Source organism: Oppia nitens, unplaced genomic scaffold, assembly GCF_028296485.1.
Source record: "Oppia nitens isolate AA-2021 unplaced genomic scaffold, nextdenovo-longstitch-racon4-pilon3 scaffold6_pilon_pilon_pilon, whole genome shotgun sequence".
Taxonomy (NCBI): domain Eukaryota; kingdom Metazoa; phylum Arthropoda; class Arachnida; order Sarcoptiformes; family Oppiidae; genus Oppia; species Oppia nitens.
The window spans coordinates 1,043,071-1,062,384 of NW_026533250.1; the positions used below are offsets into that span (position 1 = coordinate 1,043,071).

The 19,314-nt window shown below is 25.9% G+C and overlaps 6 protein-coding genes across 7 annotated transcripts; 2 read left to right on the forward strand and 4 right to left on the reverse strand.

Moving 5' to 3' along the window:
• The first annotated feature begins 643 nt into the window (after nt 1–643).
• On the forward strand, nt 644–1,776 carry LOC128962382 (transmembrane protein 231-like). The gene is made up of 4 exons (XM_054308755.1): nt 644–955; nt 1,016–1,148; nt 1,240–1,419; nt 1,502–1,776. Exons 1-4 carry the CDS (start codon nt 644–646, stop codon nt 1,774–1,776), a joined length of 900 nt encoding a protein of 299 aa, XP_054164730.1.
• Nucleotides 1,777–2,100: 324 nt separating this feature from the next.
• Nucleotides 2,101–4,559, reverse strand: LOC128963014 (dysbindin-like). The gene is made up of 3 exons (XM_054309478.1): nt 4,341–4,559; nt 2,894–2,963; nt 2,101–2,824 (listed from the first exon to the last, which is right to left on the reverse strand). Exons 2-3 carry the CDS (start codon nt 2,947–2,949, stop codon nt 2,101–2,103), a joined length of 780 nt encoding a protein of 259 aa, XP_054165453.1. The 5' UTR covers nt 2,950–2,963; nt 4,341–4,559.
• A 197-nt stretch (nt 4,560–4,756) lies between these two features.
• LOC128963010 (adenylyltransferase and sulfurtransferase MOCS3-like) lies at nt 4,757–6,204 on the forward strand. Its single transcript, XM_054309475.1, has 2 exons — nt 4,757–4,866; nt 4,914–6,204. The coding sequence occupies exon 2, from the start codon at nt 4,999–5,001 to the stop codon at nt 6,202–6,204; it is 1,206 nt and encodes a 401-aa protein (XP_054165450.1). The 5' UTR covers nt 4,757–4,866; nt 4,914–4,998.
• On the reverse strand, nt 6,102–7,197 carry LOC128963017 (ankyrin repeat and SAM domain-containing protein 3-like). Its single transcript, XM_054309482.1, has 2 exons — nt 6,952–7,197; nt 6,102–6,883 (listed from the first exon to the last, which is right to left on the reverse strand). Exons 1-2 carry the CDS (start codon nt 7,041–7,043, stop codon nt 6,247–6,249), a joined length of 729 nt encoding a protein of 242 aa, XP_054165457.1. The 5' UTR covers nt 7,044–7,197; the 3' UTR covers nt 6,102–6,246.
• Nucleotides 7,198–7,229: 32 nt separating this feature from the next.
• LOC128963012 (cytoplasmic tRNA 2-thiolation protein 2-A-like) lies at nt 7,230–8,837 on the reverse strand. The gene is made up of 6 exons (XM_054309476.1): nt 8,726–8,837; nt 8,393–8,670; nt 8,066–8,324; nt 7,871–8,006; nt 7,521–7,808; nt 7,230–7,454 (listed from the first exon to the last, which is right to left on the reverse strand). The coding sequence occupies exons 1-6, from the start codon at nt 8,794–8,796 to the stop codon at nt 7,230–7,232; spliced, it is 1,257 nt and encodes a 418-aa protein (XP_054165451.1). The 5' UTR covers nt 8,797–8,837.
• A 210-nt stretch (nt 8,838–9,047) lies between these two features.
• On the reverse strand, nt 9,048–12,532 carry LOC128963007 (anillin-like). Of its 2 annotated transcripts, XM_054309470.1 has the most exons (6): nt 12,257–12,532; nt 11,314–12,172; nt 10,297–11,214; nt 10,087–10,245; nt 9,291–10,026; nt 9,048–9,225 (listed from the first exon to the last, which is right to left on the reverse strand). In XM_054309470.1, exons 1-6 carry the CDS (start codon nt 12,290–12,292, stop codon nt 9,075–9,077), a joined length of 2,859 nt encoding a protein of 952 aa, XP_054165445.1. In that variant the 5' UTR covers nt 12,293–12,532; the 3' UTR covers nt 9,048–9,074. The 2 variants fall into 2 exon arrangements, with proteins under 2 accessions (XP_054165445.1, XP_054165444.1); XM_054309469.1 differs by having other exon boundaries at nt 10,297–12,172.
• Between the last annotated feature and the right edge of the window lie 6,782 nt (nt 12,533–19,314).

Sequence of the window (19,314 nt, forward strand, 5' to 3'; positions counted from 1 at the left end):
ATTTGTTTTTAAATTACTTATATTTAATTTTATACATTGTTTTTCAACTTAAATCACGAATTATGACATTTTTGTACATTTAATTGTAATATAATTGCGAACAAAGTTGGGTGAGGTTTATATAATTATTGACTTAATTTCATTTTTCATAAAAATATCTTAATTAAAGATTTACTTATTTATATATAATTTTTATTAGATTTGACTGAAGTTTATATTTAGAAAATTTTGTAATTGTTTACAAATTATAATAAAATAAATTATAAAAAGTATATGTACCAGTAATAAATTTATTGATCATTTTTATGACTATTATTTAATTATTACGGGTAATGTATGATTTGAAATTATTAAAGATATTTATATTTTAATGAGTTAAATAACATGTGATTAATGATATAAATAATAGATTTTTGATTATATTTTTATTAATTCTGGTTTTGATGTTTTGTAATTGTTTTCAATTAATCAAAAATGTTTATACAATACGCTATACAATGTTATACAATATTGTCGATTATATACTCAATTATGGGCTCTTCTTGAAAGTCCGTTTCTATGGAATCGATATTAAAGTTTTCAAAACATATAAAAATGAAATAAATTGATTTTCTTTGAATTGAATTGAAGTGTATCTTTAAAAATGTCATTTTATACAATATATTTGAAATCAATTAAAATTTCATATAAATCAAAATTATTGTCTGAATCGACACTATTTTATAGTTTATGTTTAATTTCAAACTTATTTATTCCTTTATTTATTGTCTACAGAAGCGATGGTTTTTGGAGGAAAATCGAGTTTTTTAGTGAACAGCCGGACATTAATTTCAAGCATAACCTCATACTTGTATTACAATTAAACCATTCATTGCCCGGATTTAAGTTCTGGAGTACTTATCCTCAGCTAAACTCTGTCCTCCGATCCAATCAATTATCGCTTCCATATATTACTGTAAAAATCAATACAATGTTTGCTTTTTCTGATTAAAACAAATAACTGTTTTCACTGCAGAACAGAGAGATCGATGTGAATGGAGACGGAAAGTATGATGAGTTGAATATCGATTTAAATGTTGCCATTAATCCAAATGAAGAAGTGATTGGCACTCAATTGATACTCTTTTTTGATTATAAGATTAATGTGAGTCTCAATAAACTTAAAATCATTGCATTGATTAACATTCAAATGATTTCCAAAAAAATAGTCAAAAATATATCTTCAAATGGAAAGCATAGCAAACATTGAATATTATTCATTAAAGAATGGAAGACGTCTTCGAGTTATCGGTGATCTTGTGTTTCATCAAAAAGTACCACTAGTTTATCGCAAACATTATATCCCAAACAACGACTTAACAAATCATTTCCAAGACTTCTTTATTGAAGATTTTCTTGAAGCATATGTTCGCCGAAATTGTTAGTCTTTTGATTACAGATTATATTTTTTATTAGATATAAAATTTTAATTTGTTTTAATTGTTTACATAAAATAAATTAGTCTCGACTTCGCTTAATTCAAACACTCATTACAAATGGTTTGCCAAACATGAAAACATAAGTGACTTCGATATAAATGTTAAGATTGTCTATAACAACGACCAAATGTTTTACTACAGAACCGGCTTTTGGTTTCTTATAAAATGGGCTTTTATTCAATATTTTGCAATTTATTTAGTTTTAAGATTTTTAATTAAAAAAATAATTTCATTTGTTTTTGATAACAGACTATTAAATTGTATTGAATGTCATCCAATTATCAGTGAAAACAAATAAATGCTATAATTATTGCAAACTTTATATTTTTATTAATATTATAAAGTATCATGGTCAATTTGTCAATTGTAATCAGATTTTACTATACGCTCATAAATTTTCTATTCATTCATTCATAAATTAATTCTTAAAGAATTTTAAATAATATTAAATATAAATATTATAACAAATTTTTACCCATTTTTTAATTTGTAAATTTAATAAATAAATAATTTTAAAAATATATAATATTTTGAAATATTTCAAGAATTTCAATTTTTAATTTGTAAATATTGATAAACATGTGTTTGGTTTTATCTAAAATAAAAATCATACAAAATATTGTTATTCCTGAAGAAACTCTTCGAGAGCGTCGTTATCAGACTTTTCGGTTTCAATGTCAATGTCTTCAATACAAACATTATTGATATCACTATTATTAGTAACTTTTGGCTCAATCTTTCCCTGAGTTTTGTAGAGATGAAGCTCTTCTTCAAATGCTTTTTGAAATGCTTGTTGTCTTTCCTTAAGAACTGATTGTTGTTGTCTTTCAAATTCATGAACCCGTTGTGTGTATTGGACCGCAAACTTAACTCTAATCGCATCTAAATTTGCAATATTCTGGTCCTTATAAGCCTCTAATTTAAATTTGTGATCAATTTTAATTTTATCAATTTCTTCAATCTCTTTCATGTCTTGCAATTTTGTTAATAATTGTTCCACTTTTATAAAATCATTTTTTGTTTTAATTAAATCCTTTTCAATAGCTTCCATGGATTCAATTAATTGTGGCAAAGAAGTCAATTGAGAAATAAACTCATTTATAACATTTTTCTCTCTTTTAGTTTGTGAGTCAACCAAATCAATGGCTTTGTATACCTCATCAGCCAATTTGGCATTTCTTTCGTTAATTTCATGCACTTCTTGCCATTGAGTCTGATATCTATGGAGAAGATCTGCGCCGGCATTCAAATTGACTTTGAATTTGTGAGCATTTCTATGAAAACCCAATTTAGTTCTGACCTCTTGCTTAGCCTCGGGACTGATAGGTGTGGCCAGACTTTTGATGCTATAATTGTAGTCAAATTATATGACACTAAAACTCAGAAAAATGTCAAATCAATCCATTTATCAATACCTCGAAGACAAGTCGTTTTGAACGGTTTGTAGTTTGTCTTTCAATTGTTCCAACATTTTATTACTTTACCCTAAAATTAGTAAATTTCAAAATTAACTTAAGTTATCTTAAAACTCAAATTTATATATAGAAAATATATAATTTTATTTTTATAAATATATATATAGTCAAAATTATATAATAAAATAGTTAGTTTACTTATATTTTGTTATAAAATATATTAATAGGATTATATATGAAATAATGACACTTATAAATAATGTAAATAACAATTTTAAACATCTTTTACATAAACATTATAAAAATATAATAATAATATAATTAATGTCATGGATAGCAATAAACAATATGTAAGTACTTTACTTGTAAATAGACTCAAAGTTTTATAGTGTAAATAAATTAGCAATATTTATATTATTAGAGATTTATCAAAATAATTATCTATTATAAAATAGTTTATTATATAATAATAAAATTGTTATAAAAATTATTAATAATAGCTGCTATTAGACCTTAATTATATATATATATATATATTGGTAAAGTAATAGTTTTCAATATTGTATGTAAAGACTTCATTTAATTTGTTTCAGTAAAAACTTAAAAAGTTATACTTAATAATCAATTAAATGTGTATCAAATATAAGTAATTTACTTTATATAAACCAAAAACCATATATTGTAAAGTAAAGTAAAATATAATAAATGATATAATTTATGATTTAGTGATGTGTAGTGATGTAAAAATTTAGAAAATGATAGCAAAAATTAATGAAATAATTTAATCAAACGATCAAATGCTTTGACGACAATTTAATATCAGATCAAACATCAGATTCCGTTGCATTTCTAAGAGGATTATCACCGATCAGATGACTTTGATGGACATTAGCCTCAACTCTCATATGAGACCTATTATGATGATCGTCACCATTGGGGTCGTCATAGATGTGGTTAACGGCACCTAAATTGCCGTTGGATGTCGTCCTGCGGACAGTCAAATATGTTAGTGGTATGAGTTTGCCATCACTTTTATTGTCCACTTCATAGTGAATCTGAGTTCTTGAATCGTCTTCATTAGGCTCGACAAACACATAAGTGTCTGACTTTCGATGTCGGGTCCAAAACCTCTCCAATAACTTAATGATGGCTAATATGATGGCTATTATGACCACTGAGAAGAACACCACTGGAATTATCAATGGAGCCGATGGCGAACCCGTGTAATTGACAACATCTGATGGATACGATGAACCATCACTTGAAGACAATGTACTCACACTTACATCCATCACAACAATGACAACAACACATAAATATCAACAACTGATTCAACAATACTTCAAGTGATATATCACTACTTCGACATACAAATGGATGCAATGGTTTGTCATTTAAATGATTGGTAAACTGATAACTAATAGTTAAGTGTCAATCAAATACTCACTCTTATAATATGCAAGAAGTGGTTAAATGTAATGTTGTTTTGATGTCATCAATGGATCAGTTTATCTGTCATTAAGACTAAACAAACAGTTTGTGTGAAATAGTGAACAAACTTTTGTCTAAACAATTGAATGCATTTATTGTGTGAATCAATGAATCACTGAATTCATGCAAACCTGTAATCACTTGAAAACACTATTATTTAATAATACAGAGTTTGGGCACTCAATCAATCATTTGTCGAAACATGTATAACGTGTCAAACATTAACAGTCAATAACGTGTTAATCAATTGATTACAAATGTAATCACTGTTTGAATAAATGAATCAATTGTTTGATTGATTGTTAATAACAATAACAACAACAACGACAACAAACACTTACATTGATATAAAAAAATGTCAACAATTGTCACGTGTTTTGCTATTTCTATAACAATAGCATTTTGATTGTTGTTATCAGCAATTGATTTGATTATCACTTTATTATTAAAAACTTTGATTCAAACAACACTTCAATTGAATGGTATTTCAAGTGATTTGTCGTCAGTTTTCTAACCAATCTTTCGTCAGAGTTGTCGTCAACGCAACACTTGTGACAACACTTAGCAAACAATACACAAAAATCAGACCATTTTCTTACACCAAAAGACAATCGATGACAATGTCTTTATCTGCCGATGAAGTGTCTCGATATAGTCGACAAATGCTATTACCCGAAGTGGGCAAAAGTGGTCAGTTGGCACTCAAATCTACTTCGGTTCTTATAGTCGGTTGCGGTGGACTCGGATGTCCCGCCAGTCTGTATCTGACGGCTGCAGGAATCGGCAAAATTGGTTTAGTGGACAACGATTTGGTCGAGAAAAGCAATCTTCACCGACAAGTACTTCATAACGAACAGAGAATCACAAAACCGAAGACAGACTCGGCTTTCGAGACTTTGAAAGCATTAAACTCTAACGTTGTCTTCGAGACAATCAATTGTCGTCTCATTCGAGACAATGCCTCAGAAATTGTCTCAAAATATGACATTATTATTGACGGAACCGATAATCCAATGACTCGATACCTGTTAAGCGATGTCTGTGTTATTAATAAAAAGCCTCTCGTGTCCGGATCTGCGCTTAGATTTGATGGACAGTTAACTGTTTATAACTTCGACTCTAATACTCCGTGTTATAGATGTCTTTTCCCGAGTCCACCTCCTGTCGGAACTGTAACTAATTGTAGTGATGGAGGAGTATTGGGTGTAATTCCGGGAACTATTGGTAATCTTCAGGCCTTAGAAACCATTAAAATAGCTTTGGGACGAAAGCCAACATACGCGGGAAAGATGCTGCTCTTTGATGGACTCAACGGCGAGTTTCGGACCATTACATTACGTGGCAAACGATCAGATTGTATCAGTTGTGGACCAAATGCCACCATTGGTCCCGAACTCGTTGACTACGAAACCTTTTGTGGCATTCAATGTAATGCCAGTCAGTATCTGAAAATTCTTGAATCAGAAGAACGAATGACTGCAAAGGAATATTTCGACAATTATTTTAATACTAATGAAAAGCATTTATTGATTGATGTCAGAGACAAACTACAGGCAGATATCACAAAATTAGATAACGCTGTAAACATCCCTTTAAAAGATATACAAAATGGTAATGGATTTCAACAAATAGAGGATCTCATTGATCAACAAATGGATAAAACAAATGTAAAACTAATAATAATGTGTAGGAGAGGTAATGCCTCTCAAAAGGCGGTCAGACTATTAAAAACTAAAATAAATGACATATTAATTAAAGATATCATTGGAGGGCTCGAGGCCTGGGCTAAGGAAGTTGACCCCAAGTTTCCAATGTATTGAATAAAAAAATAAAAATTTGAAAATAAATAAATATTTTTATGACTAATGACTTGACATTTCATTTTTCAATCGACTTTCTAAGTGATTGACTCTCTCTTCCAAAATCCGTAATTTTTCGCTAAGAAATTCAAACGATGGCACATAAGAGGGCACAAAGTTATTGGCTTTTGGATTCAGTTCGTGCTGTTTGTTCGGTCGCCAAAAGCCATTCGAGAATGCATTCGTTTCATACACATTGAAGATTTGATTGCAATCATCGGATGACGACGAAACAACTGAATTGTTTGAACTTTGAAGAGACCAACTCATGGTATGTGATGGCATTGCTTCCATCTTTGACTGTGATGTTGAACGACCTCTCAATTGATAGCCAATACTTGTCGACAATAGATTTTTGATCAATTTATTGCTTCCGTGTCCATTATTGATGGCGTAATTCAGTGCCGTATATCCTGTTATATCAGTTAAGGTTTTGTCAGCCTTTCCAGTATTGATGAGGATATCAATACATCTTGTATGACCATTGCTGGCGGCCATCATCAGTGCAGTTCTACACTCATTGTCTTGAAAGTTGACTTCAGCGCTAAATCTCAACAGAAGTCGGACAATATTAAAGTGACCAAAATTGGAAGCATATACTAATGGAGTCCATCCGGAGTCGTTCACTACATTCACATCTCTTGAAGAAACAATCAAATTGTAAGCAATCATAGAATAATTGCTTTCATTTTTACTTTCGATACTTACTCTAAATGGTTACATAAAATCTCTTCGACGACATTGTATTGACCCAAACTCGAAGCAGATATTAAATCGTTTGTTTCATTAATTGTGTCCATTTCAGTGAATAATGAAATATAAATAAAATGCAATGAAAATATATATTAAAATAGAAAATTATTAAATAAGTCGTTTGGAAAAAAATAAAACTTTATTTCGACTTTAAATCTTTAAAAACGCAAAGTGTGTGGACTCGTCAAACACTGTCTTAAATTTGATGTATTTTAACTATTTTTCAACTTCTTTTATATCAATTTTTTGCTTAAATTTTTTGGAAATTTAGTCTCATTTGACATCTCATTGGCGATAATATTACAACTATAGCAAAGTTGAGGCAAAATATTACTAGTATTGAGACTCAAACTATTCATATCATTAGGATTTTGTATGGAATTGTTTGATAAATAGTTAGTTAAACGAAGGGTCTCATAGGCTGAACATTTTGGACGGTTTATTGTGTCGATTATACTCTGCATTCAAATCAAGTTTATAATAAAATTATTAAGTTTTCAAAATTGAAACATTATTTAACTTACACTACAAACTGAACATTTGAGTTGAGAGTCGGTGTCATCGGAGTCGACCTTCAATTTGTCACCCGTTTTCATAATAGTGTAGAGAGTGGCCGGAAATTCCGATTGCAAACCATTCACAAACGATTCACTCATTCGCTGTAAACTTGATTTCAGTGATGTGTTTGTTGTTAATGTCTTAGTGATGACAAACTTTAAGTTTTTCATAATAGCATAAAAAGTAATTTCTTTTGCTGTCAACTCTCTCATTGGTCTAAGTATTGGAACTTCTTGTCGTTCATCAACAAACACCTTATAAGAAGTAAATTAATAATAAACAAAACAATATTAATATTATTTAAATGATTAGATACCGCTTCGGATTGCAATTGAATGCCTTTACCGATGGCCACATCGCTTAACAAATTGATGCCCAAATGTGTGGCATTATTGGCCATAAATATTTTGTCAAACTTTTCATTTGCCGCGATGTCAACTATTAAACGTGTCCTAAATTAAACAGTTGTTATCATCCAATATCTAATTCATTGTAATGATATCAACTATACCTCATCTGTTTGATAAACTCTTGTTTCGAGGTTAAAGATGTAATACTTGAAAAGCAATCACTAAATGTTTTCTGACATTCAACTGATGTCTTGTTTATTTGATTATTAATTTTGGTATAAAAAATATCATTATTTTGTCGGTAAGACATCTCAATGGATGACACATAACAATCCCAATTGGTTTCTATCATAATATTAGTTATCTCTTTAAATATCAACTCTTGTTCTTCAATTGATTCGTTTTGTCGCAAAATCCTATCTATTATTACAAATATAATATTTTAGATTTAATTTTTGATAATAATTATTGTTATATACTGTATATACCATCGATATAAACAAGTGACGGAACAAATCTAAGTCTTCTGTGTTGGTCTTCATTGAGTCCATCTTTGATCAAATCAATCATTGCCGATGAGTTGACGCCACCGGAGAATGCAATGATAATCCGTTGTTCTCTTTGAATAGCTTTTGATTTACCGATTGTTGACCTGAATTTATGGGCGCAATAGTTGGCCAAACATTGACGACAAAAGACATCTTTTCGTTGCAATAAAACAAAGCCGTCGTTGATCTGACACTTCTTGCATTTGACAACACCATCGCTGAGAAACATATGTTGATAATTATAATGTCATTAATTATATTAAAAATACAAACCGTTTGAGTGTCTCCAAGAATTTCTTGTAAATGGTATCACTTGATGAATATGTATTGATATTATCACACATTTTTGATTAAATTGATATTAATATAACAAATGTGTTCATCACGTGATTCAATGTGTGTTTACATCAATAACAATGAAATGTATAAAAATATATAAACATAAATGCATTTAAATTTTATTATAAATCAAATAAAAGTGTTTAAATACTGTATATTTATAAATATTGCTTTTAATAAATTTATGTAAAAAAGTGTTTATTAACATATTTTTTAAAATGAAAAAGTGATAAAAGTATAATAAAAGTGAAATTATTATATAAAAGCATTAATTGATAATATATTAATCCAATTGAATTAAAAGTCTATCAAACTCTTCGTGAGTGTAGGGCTTAACGGCATCGGAACTCCACTGACGGATACCATTGAGGGCTCGACTTATATATGCCGCCCATTCAATGGTGTTATCTTTATTTTGACCACTCATTAGATACCTGTAAGTTATAAAAGTTTAGTTATAAAATTAATGTTGATATAACTTAAGTGCGAAATAACTCACTTAATGGGTCGACTTCGAGGAATAGATCCGCCTTTAGTAAAGATGGTGTTGGGTGTGTTGGAAGCAGTAATTAATGCAATAGTGTTGGGTCTCATCAAAATTTGTCCCTTAATTATTTGCACGATTGGATTAATACAATCCTTTAAGTTTATATTTCCGAGCGCAGGCTTATTGGTCACATCCTCGGGAAACCTCCAAAATGCTAAGTGAGAACCTCTAATGACAACCCAACGCAAGTTCCAAAAACCAGAAGTGTCGCGAACGTCAAAGAATCCTTCTCTATAGTAGTTATGTTTGATTGTGAGCTCAGCCCTAACCTGAATGGTTCCCTCAAGAGGTGAATTAAAGTTGAAATTTTCGAGTTTATATGAGTTCTTGTGATAATTGAATAAATTTATGTTTAAAACACCGATTAACTGGAAACTAGTGCTCAGCACAGCATTGGGACCGCCGGGACTGCGAACAGTCGGTGACTTCATTGAGCCCTTGTTTTTCTTAGGAGTTCTCTTTAAAGTTTTGATGTGGTATTTGACTTCATGTGGTAATTGATGTTTAGATGTAATTAAGTCATAAATATGAACAACAACACCAAAATCATTGTTAAGGTCAGACAGACTGACTCCAAACTCAAACTCGAAGACACCATTTTTGATGCCTTTGTCAGTACTCAACAAGTTTGACACAAACACATGCGGACCGTTATATACGAGACACACCAAGTGATGGATGTCTGCAACTATTTTATTTTTAAAATATTAAGTTTATTCAATATAAACAATTATCATTCATTACATACCTATCCCTTTAGCACGTGACACAAGATATTCTCCTTTTACGGGTAATCTGATATTACTAAGATTGAGTGATCCGGTGGTCATATCGGTATCAAACGATGTATCAGTCAATTTAATCTTCAATTTTTGTATTTCATTCAAGAGAGCAATACGTTTCTGACCTAAAATTATTAAAATTTTAAATAAAGTCTAAATTATGAAAACAATCAAACCTGAAACAAGAAGTACTTTTTCTGCTTCGACCTGTTCTATGGATCCCTTGAACTCTGTGTTTTCGAGACACAGATTCAGTGCTTGACTGGCCTGACCTGCAATCCTATTCTGTTCTTCGACTTCTCGTTTCAATTCTTCGATTTTCTTTTGAATCCTTTTCTTTCTTTCGTAAACATCTAAATTGTTTTGTGGCTCATAAACTACATCCTTAAAAACAATTGTCTGAATAGTAGGTGTGGTATTGGTTTTACACTTAAGAGACTGTTCTCTTCTATAGAAACTAATTGTTCTCAAAGGAGTGGCATCTTTATCTGGTATATCTTCATGAGTACGCGGAGGTTTTGTCGGAGGAGGAGATCCATAGTTTGTCTCACTTGCATTGTATTGTCCACATACTTCCTGAGAGTTGATATCAAGTTGAGGATAGAGTCGATTCCTTTTAGTGGGACTCTCGTAATCAATGTCTAAATTCTTATCATTTATATACTTGTATTCACTTGTCTCTGAGTGTGTGTCATAATTAATGTCTTCATCTGAATGTTCATCAATATCTTGAAAGGCTTCACAAACAGTTTGATGAGCCGTTTCATTATCAACAGAATCAGTCGACAAATTATTTTGTTTTGTCTCTTCTATTGGTAGATCCAAATCCATTTGAACGCTTTGAATCGCATTCTGTGTACTCACTTGAGGCACAACTTGTTCAACCACTGGCTCTGATTTTTCAACTATTGATGAACAGGGATGTGATGACTGATTCTTAGTTGGCGTATCTTTTGATTGCCATAGACTTGGACTCATCGGTCGCTTCAAAGATGTTAATTCTTTTTGACGATTTTCCAGTTCTTTTTTGTAGGCAATTGCTGTCGAAGTTTCAGAACAGAACAGTCGTTCCTCAAGAAATTTTTTACGAAGTGCTATATTAGTCGAGACAGGAATTTCAACATTTTTATCATAATTATTATTATTACTAATCATTTTGTCATTAACTTTAAAAATATTATTTTTTATATTACTCTTAACGACAATGTTTTTGGGCTCATCTTTCTTAACCTCTGATTTCTTTATGAAATCATTATTTTGCAAAACATTGATTATGTTATCAGTTTTGGTGACAATGTTTTTGACACTTTGTGTAAGATTAGTCTGACTGACATTTTCGTTGCTCTCAATAGTTGTTGTCTTAATGTTGAAGACATTGCTTTTACTCAAAGACTTAGTTAAACTGGTTTTACTCAAATTCTTTGACAAAGGATTTTGTTTGATATTATTACTATTTGAAGTCACGACTGATGGAGAATCATAAGTCTGTTCCGAGTTATATGACTTTGCAATGGTATTCAATCTTTGACTTAATGGTACTCTTTGTTGATTTGAAGAAACGTTTGATAAATTCTGGAATAATCTGTCAGATTGTGTGCTCTCTTTGGACTCAATCGGACATAAAGTACTTTTACTATTACTTTTTGACAGAGAGATAGAAGACTTACTATCACTGCTCTTGATTTGGATGTCGTCGTCTTGTTTCTCATACGAAGATTCATTAGTAAACTCATCTGAATTTTGATAGGTCTTAGCGATTGAGTTCAATCTTTTACTCAATGGTACTCTTTGTCGATTCGGTGATAATTTTGTCAAATTCTCATATAATCTTTTAGGTGAACCACAGATAGCATTGTCTTCATATTTATTATCTTTTTGGACAACATTTGTGTTGCTTTTGATATCATTCTTAACAACACTTTTGGTGTCAATAATCGGTTCATTTGTCTCATGAGTTGATAACTCGAAAACTTCATTTTCAATGTCTTCATCGATGTAATTGATTGAATCATCAAGAAATCTATCCCTTTCACGATTTTTTCGGATCAAATTCTGGTGATAATTAAAATTATAAAATATTATTAATTATAACAAATGTGAGTCAATTGAAACAAATTGTGACAAATGATGTCAAACCTCTGTAAATGAGTCGAACTCTTCGTAATCACTCATCGTTTGTGTTAATCACTAATTATGTGATCAATTGATGGATCAAATGAAGTGATGTTTAGTTTAAAAATCAATAAACAAATTGTTTTCAAAATTTTTCAAAAATATCAATGAATTTATGAATCAATGAATAGTCCATTCATTTCAATGTAATCTAAATCTCAACAGTTTTTCAACTGTTTATTGCAAAACGCTTTTGAATTGTTTAGAAGTAAGACTCTGATTGGTTAATAAGTTTGAATAACCATTAACTCAACCAATAGGAGTGCGAGTGTCGGCAAAACTGTTAACATTTTATTTAAAAGTCTACAAACATTTGATTCATTGAATACAAACTGTTTTTTGACAAACTTTTCAAACAATTTATTATTATTATTATTATTATTATTATTATTATTATTATTATTATTATTATTATTATTATTATTATTATTATTATTATTATTATAATAATAATAATAATAATAATAATAAAAATGGCATTGAATTGCAATTGTTTTTTTGTAACAATACATATAATTTGGTTAAATGTATGATTTTATAAAAATTACATTAACATACCAAGGTTATGATTGACATAAGTGTACATGGCAAGTTAACAAATAATTTTAATATGTATTTTAATACTATACATATGATAAATATAAATTAAATTGTCGATTATTTTTATATTAGTGGTAAATGACATAAAATGATATAATTTGTTAATGTTTTCCACAATTTAACTAAAAGGCCATAAATTATTAATATTATTAATTACTTATTTACATACAATTACTTATCATATATATACTGATTTACATTAATTATTGATAATTTTTTGTTACTAATAATTTTATGCTAACTATTGGTGTCAAATAAATCTCTTATTTAAAATAATTTGTATTTTGATATAAATAGTAAATTATGAGTTGAGAGTTGGAAAATACAAGGTTTTCAATTTGTAATACAGTATATCATATAAGTTTGTATAATACAATATACTGTTTGTACTGTATTATACATTTTTTAAAACTAATATATACTAAGATAAAAAATAATTAATAAATCCATATTTATTATAAAATATGGCTTACTTTGCTTATATCAATGCTTTTAACACTAGGTTGCGCTAAATTTTGTTTGTATGCAAAATTGGCCATGTATTATACATAGTATTATATATAGTATTATACTGTACTTTACTGTTTAATAAGCTTTGTATTATACAAACATTTAGTCTCTGCCAACATTGAAAACTCAGTGATGAGTTTACAATAATTTATCAATTATTGTTAATACAGATTAGTTGATATCTAATCTTATGATATGATATATAAAATGATTGTAAAAATTTTGATAAAATGTCTTTGGATTATAAGTTATAACTTTAAAATTTTGTTTAATTTAAATAGATTTAATTAATCATTGATTGGCGCCAATTATGCTTATATCTCGGGGTTTATATCTATGTCTAACGTCGGGTGCATTGGCCTCCAGTGCTTCACTATTTGGCAAACTAGCGATGTCTCCGACCATTTGCTGTTCATTATTAAAATATTTGTATCAATTCAATGATGATTTCACTAATTGTTGCCACAATTCATATGTATAACTAATAATAGCAAATCTATATTAAATGCATTATTTAGCTAATTATATGAACAAATTTCTTATCAAATAATTAGATATTACTCTTATTTCAAGCAATAATGTTTGCATCAATGGTAATATCAAATGTCTTAATGTGGATCCAATTTAGTAAAGCTCTCAATCAATACACTAATTCATTGAATGTCATTGTTTTGAATACTTCGGCAAACTTTTTTTTTACTGTAAATATTATATATATAATTTAATATTGAATTTTAATAATATTAATATTAATTTTAAAAGGCTATATACGGAAAGGTATTATTTGGCGAACAATTATCACAGCTTTGGTGGATTGGGTCCACACTTATAATAATCGGTTTATTAATTATGCGAACAACAACTGTTGATAATATACAACATAAGACACACATTAATTAGTTATTTCAGTATAGTATTAAAATTTATTTTTTGAATGTCTTAATTCAATATAATTAAGTTTTGGCAATATTTTACAATAGATAACTTGCCAAATATATAGATTTATAAAGTAATTGTATATCTTTATAAAAAATTGTAATATTAAATTGATAAATATATATAATTTATATAGAATAAAAAAGTTTGATACCATAAATAGTTTGAATTAAAGTATAAAAATGTTATTGCTAATTTAATATAACATATGACAAATGTTCACAAAAAATGGTAAATAATAGTAGTGACAAGTTTTTCAATAAAATTTATATAAAAAGGTTCAGCACTAAAATTTTATGTAATTATTTAAAAAACACATTTCTTAATTATTATTTTATATATAATAAAAATTATAATATACAATTTCTTATAACTTTTATTAATAATTAGTAATTATTTAACACTATAATTATTTATTTATTAAACAAAAATAATTTTATTAAATATCTAAAATTTATTTCAATAAATGAAATATATAATTGTCAAAAAACGTTTTTATAATATAAATTTGACTATTTTTAATCTATTCATACATAAAATTTGAAACATGTATTCAATCAATTATAACTTTTGTGTATTTAATTATTAAAAAAGAATATAAATATTTATAATAGTTTTAATATATTGCAAATTCCTGAACCATATTAATAAAAACTTAATAATATTTAAATACATCGCTAATATTTAATCACTTTAATAGTTGCATAATTTTATTTGTTTAACTCAATTCAGTCAAATATATTTACTTTAAAAAATAAATCTCACCATTTTTGAGAGCTATTTATGTTATTGCCTTTTTAAAAGTATAGTTAAAAACTAATATTCAATTATTATATAAAATTTAGAAATATTAAGCGACAATTCAATAATATTTTATATAAAGCAATCTTTTAATGAAATAAAACATCTAAATATTTTAAACATTTTAGACAATTGACTTTGAATTAACTGGAAATATATTTTTAGTCTTTTAAAATGGCTTTTAAATTATTAAAAAATTGTTTCTATAAATATATTTTATAATAAAAATTTTATATATATTTCTTGATTATTTGCTCTTGAATTCTTAAAAATTCTAAAAAATATTTTACATTTATTACACTTAAATATATATTTAATGTGTTTTTATACTATAAACTAAAATCAATATTTAAAGATAAATTACTAATTTTACATTTATAATTATACAACTAATTAAAATTAATTAGTATTAAAAATACAAAATTTACGAATAATATATACTCACTTTTTATTTGTTTAAACTTTTAATTATTTACAACTTATATTTTTATTAAAATTTTATTTAATCATTATTTATTTGTTGTTTTTATTATTTTAAAATTTAGTTTGTTATAGTTTTATATCTATATTTAACCTAATATACAGTATTAATTTTTAAAAATTAATTATTTGAAAGTTAATGAATATAAATAATAATAAAAATGCTAAATTTAAAAGCATTTTTAAAAATGTAATAAATCATTTGAAATTGGTATTTTGCAACTCATTAAGTTATTAACTTATTTAATAAATTGCAAATTAATGTATAATTAACTATCAATTTAGGTTCGCCCATATATTTACTTACTTAATATTATACATTAATTGTTTGTAATACAGTAAATATATTTTGAAAACTAAATACAAGACATTTTGCACGTAGACATGTGATTGAAGTAATTTATTGATTGCAATCGTTTAATCTATGAACTCGTTTTGATGTTTGTGAACGTGTTTTTAGTAATCAATTGTTATCTCAATCAAGTTATCGTCAAAATATTTCTATCATTTCTCATAATTTCAAACATCAATTCAAATCTAACAAATGTATAAACTTGTTAATAGTGCAGTTGTAATGTCACTTTGATTCAAATACTTGTATGTTTTAAATTAATGTATATTTTAATAATATTTATTTATAAATTTAACACATGTATGTTGTGTCATTTTTGGAAATTTCCTTTAACTAAATAATTTTGAAATTAATAATAATAATAATAATTTAATCGATGTATTCAATCTAATCAATCTACTGTAATGACTGCATCATAAACTTTTCCACTTAGCATTTCCCACCAACTAATAATACTGTATATTATAGTATATTAAGGACTTAGCATTAAAATAATTTATTTATATTGTGTTATAACTTATAAGTTAATAATTACTAATGTTATTGTTATAATAAGTATTTAGAAATTAACAACATTTTGAAAATACAGTATAATACAGTAGATTATATATAGTATAAAATTCATTTAATTCATATACTAGTATATGATGAATATAATATAATTTAAAAGTTAAAAATTATTTTGACAACAATCATTATTTGTCTAAATTTATACAAAATTTTACTTTTATATACAGTATAAGGAATTTTACACTATAAACACAATTGCTATCAATAAATAAATTTAATAATTTCTAAAAAGTATAATTTTAACTTTTTTAGCGTTTTGACTTTCTAAAAAATTTATATAAAAGTTTTTAGTAAATGTATTGATATATATTATCATAGAATGTTCAACAGTATTGAAAATATTTACTATGAATATTTTTTATTTATAAAATTAAATTAGTTCATGGTCTTATATTATCACAGTTTTATACTAATTTATAATTAATTATTATTATAACATAAAATATAACTATAACTTAACATTTATGTATTCTATGTTAGTGTATGTTAGTTATTTATTTTATAAAATATATAATTATAATTTAATATAAGAAAATTACAAAGTTATTTACTTAAATTTAAGTGTGGCAATATTTTAAGTAAATTTTTTTATTTTTACATATTTTAGTAAAACTACTATTATTTACAGTATAATGTTTGTATTGTTATTTACTAAATAATTTAATAAAAATTCTATTATTTATTCGTAAAATTTTTAAAAATTTAATACAAAACTTTATTACTTAATTCTGTGATTAAAATAATTGCAGTCAACCAATAAAGTGCACGAAATAAATATAAATTATTAAATGAATTCTTAGATATTCAAAAATAAAATTTTATTTAAATAATTTTTTCTTATTTATTAAATAAATGTAATGCTTAATAATCAGAGCGAAACCTAACAAATTAGATTTATATTTTATTAAAATTTAAAAAAAAATATATACAAATTTTAGACATATTTTATTCAGTATAAATACTTTAATGTTTTTTTTTAATAAATATAGACTATTATGTGTTTGAGTAATACAATTCTAAAAAAGCATATAAAATAGTTCCCTCTTTTTAAAAATATAATTTTAGCAAAATTTTAATATAAATATATTCAACTCAATTGAAATTATTAACCTATTAAAATTTTGACTAATTAATTTTTTATCTATAAAATAAATTTGTTGTATATAATTCATGAAAATGCATTAATTACATTTTCACTTTTTAAGCAAATATCTTAATTTTTAAAATTAATCTAACAATTAAAAGAATTGTAATATAAAAGTAATTATTCATTTTAATATTAAATAATATTATAGGAATTAATAAAATTTGTATAATAAACATAAGAAATACATATTATTTCCCAATACTTAAAATGTGATACATTTTTAAAGATATTCCAAAACTATATTTTTTATAATATGACAAAATAATATTTTAAATGCTTATAAAATTAATTATATAAATATTTGATTAATTTTATTTACAGTTAATTAAATTGTTATTATAAAAATTAAGCTAACAATAATCTATGAATCTTAAATTGTGACATTATACAATATAATAAATAATTATTTAAAAAATTATATTGTTTTTAAATTTTATCATAAGTTTTATATTTTATACTCTAGTCATAAATTTAGAGATTACCTTAACAACAAACAGAATATTTTAAAATAAAATATTTATATTTCAACAAATACTATATTTTATTTTTAATAATTGCTGGACTTTACTACTATAAGTTGATACTTTTGTGAACATTTAATTTGTAATATTATAAAATTAATTATTTATTTTTTAGATATTTCTTGCACTAAAACAAACATATGCTTCATGTAATTTCATATAACATCAAAATGTAATTTTGTTTTTTTGTTCATTTAAATACATTGCTGTTAGCATTTGATAATATTTTTAGTTACAATTTGATAGATATTGTAATATAATTTTATTGGCAATGACTTAATATAAGTCAATGTAAACTTTGCCCTTTGTTTTTGAGTGCATTTATTTAGTTATTACCACAGAAACAGTTGATACACTATTAAGTAAATAAATTGAGAAATGATTTGCGAAATAAAATTGATGACTAAATTGCCAAATGTGTTACCATTATCTCTGGGAAACTCTTTTATCGCTTTCACTATCAAATTGCTTATGATTTTCCATAAAAAATATTTTAAAAATAAATACTTTTTTTTATCAATTTCAAGAATATTCAATCAAAATAACTATTATTTTTATTATTAAACTTGTGTAAAACAATTAATTGATTATTTATATTGATTTATAGATAATCAACTTTCAATTGACGCCAATTGTAATTCTTGTATTCTTTTATAAATTTTATTTATATTTTATAAATTAATAAAATTTGTAATAAGACTATGAAATAATACTGTATCTTGTATTACAATAATATAAATTATTTTTATAAAGCTTTCATATTGAATTTATTCATATTATTATTGAAATTATTAATTGTTATATTATAGATTAAGTTGAATAGAAATTACAATTTAATATATAGTAAAATGATCTATAATATAGTAAATTATTTGTTGTTATCAAACCCACGTTATTGTTTTTACAGTACTTGTTAAAGCAATTTAATTATAAATAGATTAGATATTGTTTTACACCGATTCATGTGACTATCTATTTCACTATTTCAGTAATTAATCCTTATTTCCTATAATTATTTTTTTATTTATCTTAATTGTTAATAATCTAATAGATTTTTAAGAAATCAATTTGAGTTTTAATTTTAACATCACTATTAAACTGTGTA

Bases quoted from the DNA above. Each gene is read 5' to 3' on its own strand.
- LOC128962382 (XM_054308755.1), top strand. From the start codon at position 644: ATGTCATTTTATACAATATATTTGAAATCAATTAAAATTTCATATAAA. The intron at 956-1,015 runs GTAAAAATCAAT...TTTTCACTGCAG, and splicing joins TATCGCTTCCATATATTACT to AACAGAGAGATCGATGTGAA. The intron at 1,149-1,239 runs GTCTCAATAAAC...TGGAAAGCATAG, and splicing joins TGATTATAAGATTAATGTGA to CAAACATTGAATATTATTCA.
- LOC128963014 (XM_054309478.1), bottom strand. From the start codon at position 2,949: ATGTTGGAACAATTGAAAGACAAACTACAAACCGTTCAAAACGACTTG. The intron at 2,825-2,893 runs GTATTGATAAAT...CTACAATTATAG, and splicing joins CAAAACGACTTGTCTTCGAG to CATCAAAAGTCTGGCCACAC.
- LOC128963010 (XM_054309475.1), top strand. From the start codon at position 4,999: ATGACAATGTCTTTATCTGCCGATGAAGTGTCTCGATATAGTCGACAA.
- LOC128963017 (XM_054309482.1), bottom strand. From the start codon at position 7,043: ATGGACACAATTAATGAAACAAACGATTTAATATCTGCTTCGAGTTTG. The intron at 6,884-6,951 runs GTAAGTATCGAA...TGTTTCTTCAAG, and splicing joins ATTTTATGTAACCATTTAGA to AGATGTGAATGTAGTGAACG.
- LOC128963012 (XM_054309476.1), bottom strand. From the start codon at position 8,796: ATGTGTGATAATATCAATACATATTCATCAAGTGATACCATTTACAAG. The intron at 8,325-8,392 runs GTATATACAGTA...TTGTAATAATAG, and splicing joins GTCACTTGTTTATATCGATG to ATAGGATTTTGCGACAAAAC. The intron at 8,007-8,065 runs GTATAGTTGATA...TGTTTAATTTAG, and splicing joins GAGTTTATCAAACAGATGAG to GACACGTTTAATAGTTGACA.
- LOC128963007 (XM_054309469.1), bottom strand. From the start codon at position 12,292: ATGAGTGATTACGAAGAGTTCGACTCATTTACAGAG. The intron at 12,173-12,256 runs GTTTGACATCAT...AATTATCACCAG, and splicing joins AGTTCGACTCATTTACAGAG to AATTTGATCCGAAAAAATCG. The intron at 9,226-9,290 runs GTGAGTTATTTC...TATAACTTACAG, and splicing joins CCTCGAAGTCGACCCATTAA to GTATCTAATGAGTGGTCAAA.